The 14,123-nt window shown below is 43.3% G+C and overlaps 1 protein-coding gene across 1 annotated transcript in view; it reads left to right on the top strand.

Annotated features, from left to right (window-relative positions):
* The window catches only part of TMEM94 (transmembrane protein 94), a 37,974-nt gene that overhangs the window by 15,353 nt on the left and 8,498 nt on the right, over positions 1-14,123 (top strand). The window contains exons 10-20 of the mRNA XM_075719400.1: positions 1,193-1,249; positions 3,091-3,195; positions 3,811-3,975; positions 4,226-4,435; positions 4,575-4,890; positions 5,640-5,813; positions 9,582-9,684; positions 10,933-11,150; positions 12,391-12,572; positions 12,773-12,911; positions 13,535-13,650. Coding sequence (XP_075575515.1) covers positions 1,193-1,249; positions 3,091-3,195; positions 3,811-3,975; positions 4,226-4,435; positions 4,575-4,890; positions 5,640-5,813; positions 9,582-9,684; positions 10,933-11,150; positions 12,391-12,572; positions 12,773-12,911; positions 13,535-13,650 — 1,785 coding nt within the window. The remainder of the gene's footprint in view (positions 1-1,192; positions 1,250-3,090; positions 3,196-3,810; positions 3,976-4,225; positions 4,436-4,574; positions 4,891-5,639; positions 5,814-9,581; positions 9,685-10,932; positions 11,151-12,390; positions 12,573-12,772; positions 12,912-13,534; positions 13,651-14,123) is intronic.

Raw genomic sequence — 14,123 nt, 5'->3', positions numbered from 1 at the left:
ATTGGCACCACATTAGCTTTCTTCCATTGCACTGGGACTTAATCCATGCCTCAAGCCTTGTGCAAAATCATCAGTAACAGTCAGAAAGTTGTCCAGACCTGCTAATTTAAACATATTTACTTTCAGTAACTAGTGTTAGAATGGAAAATATTTCATAGTTATCATATGGTATGATTATCTCACTGAATAAGGAATAGCAATATTTATTTAACACATCTGCCTTGCCTGTAATATTATTTGCAATTTCACTGTCTTCAACAAGCAGTGGACTGGTTTTAGTTACTTGCTGGTATACTTTTTCTTATTTTTAAGTTAATTTTTACTTCTATTTTCACTTCCACTCAAAACTGGACTTTTTATTTTTACTATGGGATTGTTGCTTTTTAAAATTTTAATAAATATTGTTAAACAGTTCCTAATTATCCTTCATAGTTCTCAGTTTAAATTATTTCTGACAAATCTGTCTTGGCTTTTTTCAGCTTTGTTAAACTGATCCTTTTTAAAGTGCCAGATATATGCATTATTATTTGGGCTGTCATTTTATTTACATACAAATGTAATTGCCATATTCAGTTATGCTTATGAATATACTTAAATTTAAACTGTTTTTCAAAATTACATCTACTGTGGAATTCCTTTGTGCTGGATGCACAAATTTTGTGTTAGTGAGTTTCTCAGTGTAATTCTAAGAGCCCCATGGTAGTGCCCTGCTATAATTTCTTTTCATTTCCTATCCACATCCCATTCATATCACCTCATTCCTCTGTGTCCATTGTGTTCCAGGCACCTGTTTTTACAACCACTCTTCTAGCTCCCTTCTTTTAACTGACCCATATAGCTTAAAAACATATCAGTCAGTCCTGGCTCTTTCTGTCTAAAAATAAGCATCCAGAAAGAGCCTCCTCTGGGTCTAATTGCTATTATTTTCTCTGTAGACATTTAGGTAATGACTGTGTGTTCTTCTGTGATGTACAGTACCAAGCACTTTGACTGTGCTTCACAAGTAGATAAAGACATAGTCCATTAAAGACGTAATTGCTTTGATGAGTTATTGGTCTGCCTTGGTATAGTGATTCCCACAGAGCAGGACTCCTGCTTTCTTCTCTCTGAAGGCACAGTATTTAGGGAAGGATGTTCCTCATGACACATTTCTGAGCAAACTTATAGTAACTGGTCTCTTCTCTTGCTGCAGCTTGCTAAGTTTTCAGAGGACACTCTCAGCAGCTACACAGAGATGGTATCTTCTCAGGTACTATTATTATGAATTGTTTTCTCCCATCTTCACTGCAGAACTTCATGACATCCTTTCCCTTCCTCTCCGATCTCCTGCTTGTTCCTAGACCCTTTTTAATTGTGTCAGTTGCTCATTGTCGCTCATTTGCTGCTTTAATTGCTATGCATGCAGGTTGCATGTCTTTCCCCTACACCTTCCCATGTAAATGCTGCTCTGCTGACCAGAGACTGAGGTGACTTTGATAGAGTCCAGTTATGCTTTTCTGAATATTGCAAATGGTTTGAAATAAGCTTTTTCTGTCTTGAAGAAAGTACCTCTTTCAAGTTGTCCTCTTCCAGGAGTAAAATAAATTTTTTATGGTGTGTGTCAGAAAGAAGGGAAGTATTTTGCTTGTACCAGAAAAGCCTCCTTCAAGCCAAAACTAAAGAACAGAGGGGGTGGCGGTCAGCACCAAGACCAAATGTGAAGAGGGGAGCATAGGATGTTCAGGCTAAAAGTCTGATCCTGTTTCATAGGCTCCTTAACAAGCTTAAGCACATTACTAGTGCTTCCAAAGCTGGGGCAAATAAACATTCAGAAGACCTTTTTCTGGGGGAGGAACTGCATCTGGCCACTCTATAAATTGCATCATCCAGATTAAACAGGTGGGTACAGGAAAGACACTTTTCTGTCTAATCTGGCATTAAGATTCCCCTTTCCATAAGGAGGCAGACGGACTCCAGGAGTGATTAAAAATCCGTAGATATTATAAGAATCAATTCATGTCTCCTTGCTCCCAGCCACACAGAGGAGTGCACATGGATGCACACCCACATGCTGCCTTTGCTGAATATTTTGTTGTCTTTCTATGCCAGTTTATGATTTAGCTGAGATAGTTTTCAGGCGTTAAATGGGAGTGATTTGAGCTGACCTTCCTCGTTGAAAAGATCTGCTGCTTTCCTTTTGTACCTATGTAAATTTTTGCTTATGAGAAACTGGTTTAAATAAGAGCTTTTTTTCCTTCCTGGTGATAGCTCATGATTGTTTTGCATTTGAGCTTATGGCTGTACTGACCCTCAGGATCTCAGGAACTTGATCTAAGGAGCTTTGGAGAAAGTGCTCTGCAGTGACAGCATTCCTGAACAACAGCTAAGAAGCAGTAAAATAACGCCGTAATGCAAAACTGGTTTTGCTGGTGTTAGGAGTGCACAGAGAAAAAAATACAGCTCTGGTGCTTGGATTGATTGCTGTCATCCAGATTCCCTGTGAAACATTTTTGTATTGAAGATGAAGGGTGCCAACTTCACATTTTAGTTTTGCAAAATATCCCCTTCTTTCAGTTTATTACCATGTTGATTACAATTCATTTGTAATGATGGAGTAGTCAGGGCACCTTGGCTTTATTTCCAACATTGTCGCTGCCTCAGTAAGTAACCTCACCACAAGTCACCTCACCACAGTGACTCCATTTACCCAGTTTGCAGCATGGTGATCGCAAGGTTAAGGCCTCAAACTCTATACTCCAAGGGGATGAGAGTTACTTTAGGAAAAAATAAACACTGATTCACCCCGAATGAATTCACTTCAGAATTCCTTCCTGTGTTTTTGGGTAGACAAAGGTAGTTTCAGTGAACTCTTATTTCAACAATCAGACTGACTGTTAGCATCCTGTGGAAGGGGTTAGAAATGTCTTTCCCTTGAGAATATCATCACCGTATCAGTTAACGGGTTCCCACGGCGACCAATGTTTATCTTACAGTGATACACTGTGTTGAACCTGAAAGCAGGTAATGTCATACTCCCTTTCTTCCTTCTCTCCCCTCGTCTTTCACAGAGTAAGTCTTTAATTGGTTCGTGTCCTCTGCTTCCCTCGGCAGGAAATGATACGCTGTATCTGGAGCCACTTCCTCTGTGTTTTAAAGGGCAAATCCCCAACTCTGAGCTTCACTTCCAGCTTGCTCCATAGTCTGGGATCTGTCACTGTGAGTATTGCTGAACTGTCTGAAGGAGGAGCCCTACGTGGATGCTTCATTTACATCGTTCATGTCGTCCATCCCTGAGCATAAACTGTTAGCAATCAGCTCACTGTGCTGGAATTAGAAACCCTTCAGGCACCTGTCTTTGTAGAAGAGTTTATAACTGTCTTGTCTTGTCCAAGCAGCACATTTACAGGCTAAAACAGTGGTTAGAGATACTCTGTGGCATCTAACAGAGTGTGTGTATTTTCCAGCTCTGGTTCTGGTCCCATAACCCTCTTGACTCCTGTTCAAGAACCAGCTGGTTTGGGTCCTGATAAATACTAGCTGGTGAAACAGGTTCAGTAGTTGCTTCCTTCCCATGGTCTTCATGCCTAGTTTTGCAATATCCTGAGATAAAATTGGTGTTAAACAACCCATCAATCCTGCTAGAGCAAGGAAATCTTAGATTTCTTGGAGGGTTATCAGGTGTAGTTTCTCAAGACAGAAGGTTGGCGAAGGAGAGATTTGTCTATCCTCCCATGTGTTCATTAAACTTGCGATATTTACAACTATGCGTGAACACTGAGACATGTTTTCACTAAGATTTTGCTTTCTTGGGGGTGTTGTGGGATGTTTTAGGTGCTCTGCTGTGTAGACAAGCAGGGGATCCTTTCCTGGCCAAACCCCAGCCCAGAGACTGTTCTGTTCTTCAGTGGGAAGGTGGAACCACCTCATGATAGCCATGAAGATCTGACTGATGAGCTCTCTACACGGTCCTTCTGCCATCCTGAGATGGAAGACGAGGTAAGGGATACATAATCCATAATGTAGTATGTTGGCTGTAATCATAGTTTGACTGACATGAACAACGTGGTATTATAGAGGGGGCCCTTTGCTTGTAGAGAAGTCCTGTGCCATAATTCTTTGCTTAAAAGATAAAGAAGCAGCAAGGATGAGATCCTCTTCTACAGGAGTCCTAAAGCACCATGTGAATCAGTAGTGGCTCATGTTCAACCACTGAATCACCACTGTTCATTTTGGTGGTCTCTTGCAGCCCCATGAAAGAGATGCTTTGCTCTCTGGCACCCTGGCAGACACAGTCCACATGACCAATGAGCAAGAGAGGAACAACTGGTCTAGTGACCCTCCAAAGGCTCCCGATGCCCATGCCCACCGAAAGCCAAACAGCAGAAGCAAACATCCCTCTGGTTCCAATGTGAGTTTTAGCAAGGACACGGAGGGTGGAGAGGAGGAGCATACTCAGGTAAGACATACTGAAGGGGCACACAATTAGTCTTTTGTGGACCTATAAGACAGACAAACTTAATTGGGAATACCCTGTGGGATGCTACGCAAGCTGTATTCCTTGTAACCAATTAGAATTTTCCTGTCTGTTGGACCAGGTTGTTGGTGACAGTGAGGTGTTGGCTTGTGAGGCTGAAGACTTTGTGTGTGACTACCACCTTGAGATGCTTAGCCTGTCCCAAGACCAGCAGAACCCCTCCTGCATCCAGTTTGATGACTCCAACTGGCAGATGCACTTGAATTCCCTTAAGCCTCTGGGCCTGAATGTGCTGCTCAATCTCTGCAATGCCAGTGTGACAGAGCGTCTGTGCCGCTTCTCTGACCACCTCTGCAACATTGCCCTCCAGGAAACTCACAATGCCGTGCTGCCTGTCCATGTGCCCTGGGGCCTCTGTGAGCTTGCCAGGCTAATAGGTAAGGAGAAATTGGGTGGGCAGACACAGAGAAATCAGAGCTGTCAATAGACACTTAATCCTTAGAGAGCACAAGGAAAATATTTCCCTAGTCCTGGTTGCTGAGAAGGTGGAATTACAGAGCTGACTGTTGTTGTTCAGTTGCCAAAAGAGTCTATTAAAGAGGTTGCTTTTGCGAAGTTCTGACATTGTAGACACTATCAAAGGAACAAATGTCATCAAGGATATTTCCAGCCAGCCCTGGCTAGGCTTGATACTCTTCTGGCTCGAGTCTGCCAATCTCATCAGGGTACAAAGAATAGTTGCTAATGGACAGATAGCTGCCTTGTCTTTACAGTAATGCTTTATCAGGAGTTTGGGTATAAATGATGTGAGGTACCTCAGCTCATTTTATAGATGGGAAAACCGAGGCATAGGGGAGATAAGAGGTTAGAGGCAACACTAGGATTAAAATCTGGAAGCTCTTGAACTCACTTCCTGTCTGTCCTTCAATGTCACAGTTCCTCTCTTCAATGAACCAGAAGCATGAAAGCTGTAATTACTAATAACATCTAGTCCTTCCAAATGTTTTTCATCATAGATCTTGAGCCATCTTGGCGTAGCTGCACAGTGAGCACAGCTCACCTACCTATTGCTGGGGAGATGCCAGAATGAGCGCAGGCAAAGTGGATTGCACAGAAGCAGGAGAGAGGACCTTTCTTTTGTTTTGGTTAGAGCCAAATTTTTCTCCTCCTCGTGTTCATGTTTCAGGTTTTACACCAGGTGCTAAAGATCTTTTCAAGCAGGAGAACTATTTGGCCTTGTACCGCTTGCCAAGTGATGAGATGGTTAAGGAAACAATCCTGGGGAAGCTTTCATCGATCACCAAGAGGAGACCACCCCTGAGCCACATGATTAACCTGTTCGTGAAGGATACCACTACCAGTAAGGCTGCCCCTTTCTTTGGACATCCGCTTGGTATGGGAGGATCTTTTCTGCAGAGAGCCTAGAACATGTCAGACTGGAATAGTCTGAAGTCCCTATGGAGTGATAGCCTTGCTCTGCCTATGGCCAGTGCAGATAAGCTCAACAAACCTTAGCAATCAGTGCTATGGCATACTGAGGGGGGGGATTCTTCACAGCTCTGGCTCACTCCAGAATCATAAATAATTTTTAAAAATTACCTTAGATAGCACATAGTAAACCTGTTTTCTGGGACCAAATGGCAGTGTAGAGCAAGGTGGTGGTTTTATTGGGTTTTGAATAGACTTCATTATGAAGTGAAACTGATACTGCACAGGGTTGAACATTACTCAGGGTTTTAGCTAGTGATGCTCATCCTTCTGATAATCCAAATCATAAATCATTATCTTAGTGAGTTGTCCAGTATATTATATCGCACACTAATAAGAAATCACAGAAATTCCATACAAACTCATGGTGACCGTGAATACAACACCTGAAGCCATGCTGACTTCTCCACTCTTTCTACTCCTTCCAATTCTAATAGGATGGAAAGGATGTACAGCTGGGCACTGTGAGGTCTAAAGCACCTCAGCAAGATTTAACAGCTTGCCTGTCAGAGCTCTTAGTCTCCACATAATACCTTAAATTGACTGAACTTGGTGCTCTGGAGTTGGCATATGTTCAATATTGAATCTGAAATATGATTATTATGCTGGCCAGAGATTTACCAGGTAAACTGTCTTCTCTTGCCCAATTCTTCTTAAATTTGTATCTTAATCTGGAGAGGAGCTTTTTCATTTGTCCTGATTGCTACTATCTTGCCTTTGTGAGTGTCCTGGTTTCAGCTGGGATAGAGTTAATTTTCTTCCTAGTAGCTGTCATAGTGCTGTGTTTTGGAATTAGTAGGAGAATAATGTTGATAACACGCTGATGTTTTAGTTGTTGCTAAGTACTGCTCATGATAGTCAAGGACTTTTCAGCTTCCCATGCTCTGCCAGGCACACAAGAAACTGGGAGGGGGCACAGCCAGGACAGTTGATCCAAACTGACCAAAGGGCTGTTCCATACCATATGTCGTCATGCTCAGTATATAAACTTATAAACTGGGGGGGGGGGGGGGTTGGCTGGGGGGCAGCGATCGCTGCTCGGGAACTGTCTGGGTATCAGTTGGCAGGTGGTGAGGAAATACATTGTGCATCACCTACTTTGTATATTATTATTATTATTATTATTATTATTAATAATATTATTATTAATATTATTATTAAATATTGAACTGTTCTTATCTCAACCCAGGAGTTTTCTCACTCTTACTCCTCCGATTCTCTCCCCCATCCCACCGGGGCAGGGGGAGTGAGCGAGTGGCTGCGTGGTGCTTAGTTGCTGGCTGGGGTTAAACCATGACAGTGAGCAAGAATTTTTCTGATGCTGAGATTTTTAGCATAGGGAAAGACCTTTAACATTGCCTCATTTCAACTGCTTATCCTCATTTTTAAACGGTTTAGTTTAGAGGCTGGAGCTCAGACGAATTCATGTGTGACCTGGATTATGCTGTCTGGAATAAATTCTAAGAGGAATTTTGCCAGCAGGGTTAGTTAACCATTGGAACACCTCTTACGTGATAGTCTTGTCCCTTGAAACTTTCTAAAATGTGTACAACTGGAAATAATGGATTATGCAGATAATATTGGGTGAAATCAAATGTCCCTGTTTATGCAGAAGAGTCAGATCAGATGATGATAACTAACCTCTCTTGATACATTAGTTGTGAATAAATCTTTGAATCCACCCACTCCCATGATGTGCTGAAGTGAAAGGGAGATACATAATAAATTCTACAGCTGTAGCAGAAATAGGAGGTAGCTTATCTGTATGTTCCCTTGCTATTCCATTGAAATATGTGTCTCACCATCTGGCAGTGTTCATCCCAAATCCATAGTAACAACATGGAAATGAGGGGCTCACCAACATCTTCAGTGGAGTAAAATGGCTTGATAACACCTCTGTCTGTCTTTGCTATAGCTGCACTCTTAGATTCCTTTTGCTCTGGCTCGGCTCTAGCAGCTTGGTTGTTCCTAATGAGTCCCAGCAGTCATGAATGGCTAATCATACTCCCTGTCCTATTCATTAGTTTTCTCCCTTGTGCCAGAGAAATCCTGGCCTTCAAGTTCATGATTTAGGAAAGGAAGAGGCTGAGCTCACTTTACTGGCAATGACAGCTGAATGAACTCCTTCCTGCTTATAGTGTGTGCTGTCACTGTCATTTACCCCTTAGAAGGATTGTTGTGTGGAATGCTGATGATACTGAATGGGAAATGGATTTCAATTGCTGTCAGGGATGAACATAGGTATGTGTGTGCATGTGGTCATCTGCAAGCTCTTGCTCTGTGTCCAGGGCATATGTTTTGCACGAATCAATAAACATCTCTTGTTCCCTCTTTCCTAGCAAGGACTATCTGACCATAGGAGCAAGGTGGGAAGGATTAGGTGTTTATACAATAAAATTAAGCAGAGCTCTGCACAAGTACTCCTTTGTGTCCCTGAAACAGGCTCCTTCTTTCACACACAGCTCCTATTCGTCTTGGAGGTTTGTTATGCTGATAAACTTGGCATGTGATGACTATTTATAGCAGAAAGCAGAGAGCTGCTATGTTTTGGAAAATCCTCCAGTGTTCCTGAAGGTCCCTGCCTGGTTTCTGCGAGTGGATATTCTTGGCTCTTGATTTCACTAGCTAGTGTGAGCATTTGCAGTCAGCAACAATGCCTGCAAGAAGTCTTTGGGCTCATTTTTCTTGGCAGTGATGTTTTTTTCATTAGATCAGCTTTGAAGCTGTTGGGGGCAAAGTCACAGAGCAGCTGGAGGAGGGAACCTAGACAGTGAAGTCTACGTGCATGCAATGTTAATGTATCAGTACTAATGAAAGGGAGCAGGAAGTGTGGAGGGGCAGGCAGCCCCGCATCCTTTCACTTGTGTCCTGTGCCTGGGACCCGCATCAGACAAGTAACATCACACACCTTTGGGAAGCACTTTTTAACACCCCTGTGTACAAGAAGGAATGAAAGGTTTTAGGTCTGTATTAAAGAGTAAAGTAGTGGGGGGGGGGAAGCAGGAGAAGCTGTGGTGTCCGCTGACTTTCAGTTCTTCCCTGATCATACCATGAGTTACTTTTTTAGAGTCTGTTATGCTGAACTTTTGACCCATCCTGATTTAACATGTTTTCAGGATCCTTTGTGAAACAGGCTGCTGTCTAGTGGGTCACACTGTTGCTCTTACCCTTTTGATCCACTCCTGGCCTAAAATTGAATACACTTTCCAGTGTAGGCAGACTTTGATCCCCATAGACTCATCACTGGTGCTTGTACTCTCATCAGAAGAAGCAGACAGGAATATTTTTTCTTCTGCTCTGTTGGATACAGGAGCAAGATATTATCCCACCTTCTGTAGGAGCAGGAATGTCACACAGTGTAAGGGGAGAATAGGAACTGACTACGTGGCTCACATTTTATCACAGCCTTGTTTGAACTCATGGTTAGACACATAGCAGCTGAATACATATCATCCAGTCTTGAATATTCATTTCTCGATGGAGACTGAAGACTTTCAACAGAGGAAAGGGGATATCTGGAGTGCATCAAGGCAGTTTGTGGGAACGCTTCCGTTTAACAAATAAGGGAGCAGTTGGTATGATATCCCTTTCCTGGGAGCCTGTATGTGTGTTGCTGACTCAGTGTTCTCCTGCACTTCAGGCACTGAGCAGATGTTTTCTCATGGGACAGCTGACATCATCCTCGAAGCCTGCACAGACTTTTGGGACGGTACCGATATCTACCCCCTCTCTGGCTCTGACAGGTGGGCAGCTTTGTCATTTGGTGCATTCAGGAGCTGCAGATAAATTGCAGAGGGAACCTGGTCATTCTTAGTTAACATTCTCTTTACTGATGCTTGTTAAGCTATTTAATAGAAGTTTCAAGTAGGTTATGAACATGAGCCATCTCTGCTTATAATTAATTGTTATAATTATAGCAGTGTAAGAGCTTAGATAGCAACAAGCAATAGGTTGGACTGTAAGACTAAGCCACTTTTTACTGTATCTGCTACCATATTAGCCTCTTATACGTGGACTCTGACTGTACTATGTAGTAGGACCATGAATTATAATCGGGTCAGATGCTGGTGGCAGAGAATTTTTTTTGTTGTTCAAGACAAATGCCTTGTCTTATATGAAATGCAAAGTGATCAATTCTGCCTGCTGTTGACAGCTTCAAACCAGTACACCACAATGCATCACACCCTTTTAGCCCTGCTGCAGTATCTGACAGTGTCTGTTGCATTTTCATCTGCAGGCTGAATTTCTGTTCCTGCTAGCAGAGCAGACTAGTAACGTTTAGTTTCATTGGATAGCAGTATATTATTCTTTCTAAGTCTGCTTATGTGTCAGAAAACTCCCACTGGTCCTTTCTGGAATATTTATAATTTTAGAAGCCAATGAAAAATCCCATATATAGTGTAATTTGTTACCTTTCTGAGTTTACCACAGAGAAGGAACTTTACACTATTCTGGTGACTGAATATTGACTAAATAGAGACTTCACATACAGCTCCTGGGACCCAAACTCTGAAAAGGGATAGGAGAAAAGTCTGTTATTGTAACCATCGCTGCCATAGATACTATTGTCAGAGTTGTCAGTTCCTTCCTTGGTGTTTATCTCCCTACAGATAAATTCTCTCTGATGAATTAAGCTTCTGTTGTCATGCAGTGAACTTCCTTGGAATCATCTGGCAGCCATACAGAGCATATTATATTAATAAGTGTATTCAAAGAGTACTGTGTTCATACTCATCAATCTGTCTGATGAGCAATCAGAAACATTCACCACTGCCCCTGTTGGAATATGTTTTTTGTTGCTCTGTAGTACCTGCAGCTTAGAGAATGCAGAAACAGTAAGGAAGGGCTTTTTCAGAGTCCCTGACCACTCCTCATGGAATACATTTTTCCAAATACCTAACTGGTGATTTCTACATTGAACTACAGTATACGTTGTCAGAAATGCGGTGTGTTTCTGCTAACTTTGTCTGGTTTTTGTCTCTTCCACATAGGAAGAAGGTCTTAGATTTCTACCAGCGAGCCTGCCTCTCAGGATACTGTTCTGCCTTTGCATACAAGCCAATGCATTGTGCCTTGTCCTCCCAACTCAATGGCAAGTGCATAGAACTGGTGCAGGTACCTGGGCAGAGTGCTATCTTCACATGCTGTGATCTCCCTGGGACAACCCCCATCAAACAGAGCAGTCGGCGGAATAGCTGGAGCTCAGATGGTATGTGTCTTCTATGCTGTCTATAACAAGGTCTGCTGCTGGGCCAGGTGCTTTCTTTCTGATCAGTCTAGAGCTGTCAGAATGTTGCTATTCAGGGCAGCAGATGGAAATTGAGAACTAAAGGTTTCTGAAGTAGATGCATTTCCAGAGGAAGTAATGATGTAGCAGCTGGTAGGTATGTTTCTAGTTAAGTTACTGAAGCTTGCAAAGAAATTCTTCTACTTGTGAGAAGTCTGTTTCTTAAAGCAGGCAGCTGAGAGTCAAGACTTCTGGGTATTTTGGTACTTGGTTTGCTATTTGTCTAATTTTATTGAAATCACATATGTTGGGTTTTTCAAAGGAATTAAATGTATGGTGGTACACGACTGTTCTCCCTTGATGGATTTTGTTGCTCTGCTGAAGGACCTGATTCCCACTAGGTGAATTGTACATCTTCTCCAGAACAGCAATGGAAACTGAGAAATAAGCACATACCATTACATAGCCTCCAGGAGGCTCTTTTAGAAAACCAGTCTTAGTCCCTTTCTGCCTTGGTCTCCCATTCTGTAAAATGTGAATAATAGGGTTTCCAACAGCTGGGAGGCAGTTGTGACTGAGTGTTTTCAAAACACTTTTCAGTCCCACCTGTGGCAAGCTTTGTAATTGTGTGAAGTGTTTTATTATTTTGTTTCTCATGCTGCTGCAGCTCCCATTCACAACAGGCTGATCTGGTGATGGTGAAGGAACCCTGTCAAAGAGCCTTTGCAGGTTCTTTGGGAGTGCCTGCAATGTCACTGGAGGGAACATGATCCAGTTCCTTTGCATCAGCCCCTCATACTCTGATGCCACTCTGCCTCAGCCAGATTCACCATGTTGTTTAAGCACAGTATGATGTGTTTAAAATGCACAAGTGAACATTATGCAGCATACATCCTTTACCTTTCTGCCCCAGTTCCTTGTGACTGATTCCTATCTTCTGTTTTGTCTTTTCCCTTTCCATGCTTGCTGTTTCATGCTTGTATTCTTGGTCGCATATGTGGGGATGTCCTGAAACCACTTCTGTGACTGGGTATGCTGGGACAAATGGATATCTCCTCATCTCTCCTCCTGTATGTGTGTGTATATCTGCATGTTTCTGTGTATCTGGGTACTGTGTCCTTGGGTGTTATCTTGGTGGCCTCTCCCACCATGTGTGCTGTTGTCTGATGCACATGTGGCCCCTTGGTCTCAATGTGATTGCGTGTTGTTTGCATGCCTGAAGAAGGGATTGGGGAAGTGATGGAGAAGGAAGACTGTATCCAGGCTCTGAGCGGACAGATCTTCATGGGAATGGTCTCATCTCAGTATCAGGCCCGTCTTGACATTGTCCGCCTCATTGATGGATTGGTCAATGCCTGCATTCGTTTTGTCTACTTCTCCCTGGAAGATGAGCTCAAAAGCAAGGTAAGCTGTCTTCACGGAACCCCCTGAACTTGCATGTCCCCTGGTTGTCTGACTGGACAGTTTAGCTCCAGTGCAATCTAAGGTTAATCTGATTCAGCTAGCTAATGGGTCCAGAAGGTACCTACGCTCCAATATGGCATTGGTCTGCAATACTCTGGCTTGGACAGCTACACTAAAATCTTTTGTCTGCTCACCTACAGGTGTTTGCTGAGAAGATGGGTCTTGAGACCGGCTGGAATTGCCACATATCTTTAACGCCTAATGGTGATGTGCCTGGCTCAGAGATTCCTCCCTCTAGCCCCAGCCATGCTGGCTCTCTGCACGATGACCTACATCAGGGTGAGAGAACTGCGCCTAAGCCACTTTGAATGCCACGTGTTTCCTGGATGGTTCTTCTAAACCCATTCTTAGGTTCCTGTGTCCTCACCAGATACCTGATCCTTCAGAGGTTTGAGCACAGAACTGGATGGGCCTGAGGGGGGTGTGTGTGTGAGCGAGACAGCCTTACATTTATAGCCTTTCTACCCAGTCAGTACCACAGTTGTTGGAAACAAACATCCTTCTGTGCACCAGCTGCCATGATTTTACAGCTGCTCATTAGTGCTTTTGGTTCTTGCTGGGGCCCTGGTCAAGCCACTGAGGGTCTCTTGCCTGTGCGTTAATCTTTTTTCTTACTTCAGGTAGTATTTCTTTACTCTCTTCTTCCCCTAGGAGAAGAAAGAGAGCAGAACCGATAAACTATCGTGTCTCAAAAGAGCAGAGACTAGGCTCACATATCTACCTCTAAGCAGATTAGTCATCTAAAAATACTGCATTTTAGATGACTGAGTGGGATCTAAGTGTTGCTAACCTAGAAAATCAGGCCTCACGTTTCCTGGCTTCTGCAGTGCCATGTGAATATACCACGTGGGTGGCAGAGGCAGGTTTATGCTTATTATTTATGCTGCTTTTCTCTGCTCCAGTTTCTCGAGATGATGTGGAGGGCCTTCTGCTGATGGAAGAGGAAGGGCACTCGGATCTCATCAGCTTTCAGCCAACAGACAGTGATATCCCCAGCTTCCTGGAGGACTGTAACAGGGTGAGGCACCCTTTCCCTACACACTTTGTGCTGTCGACATGGTCAGCAGTAACACCTCATTACTCCCAGAGGGAATTCTTCTTCGAAGCAGATTGATTGACTGGTTTGCATTGGGACTCCTGATTTCCTCCAGCCTATTCCAGCTTGGTATCTAGAGTCTAGGAAGTTTGGGATTCTCTCAGTTAATCACTTTTGCTGAACAGGTATTTTCTTTGGACTTTAGGGATGGAGCTGACAACACATGGGGTAGCCTTGAGAGCTGCATCTCAGTCCGTCTGGGTCCCCTTCCCATGTGCTGGGCAGGGAGTGGGAACGTCCCCACATTCCATGCAGACAGAAGAAACTTTGTCTCTCCTCCAGCTGTGAGCCATAGCTGGTGCTGCCCAGTAGTCAAGAGTGCAGGACAGGCTCTTCCTGCCTCATAAAAAACTCAGACGTGCTCAGCAGAGGTTACAGGAATATCAGAGATAGAT

The sequence above is a fragment of the Pelecanus crispus genome, chromosome 12 (genome assembly GCF_030463565.1).
Source record: "Pelecanus crispus isolate bPelCri1 chromosome 12, bPelCri1.pri, whole genome shotgun sequence".
NCBI classification, from domain to species: domain Eukaryota; kingdom Metazoa; phylum Chordata; class Aves; order Pelecaniformes; family Pelecanidae; genus Pelecanus; species Pelecanus crispus.
This window is presented reverse-complemented; position numbering and strand designations above follow the sequence as displayed.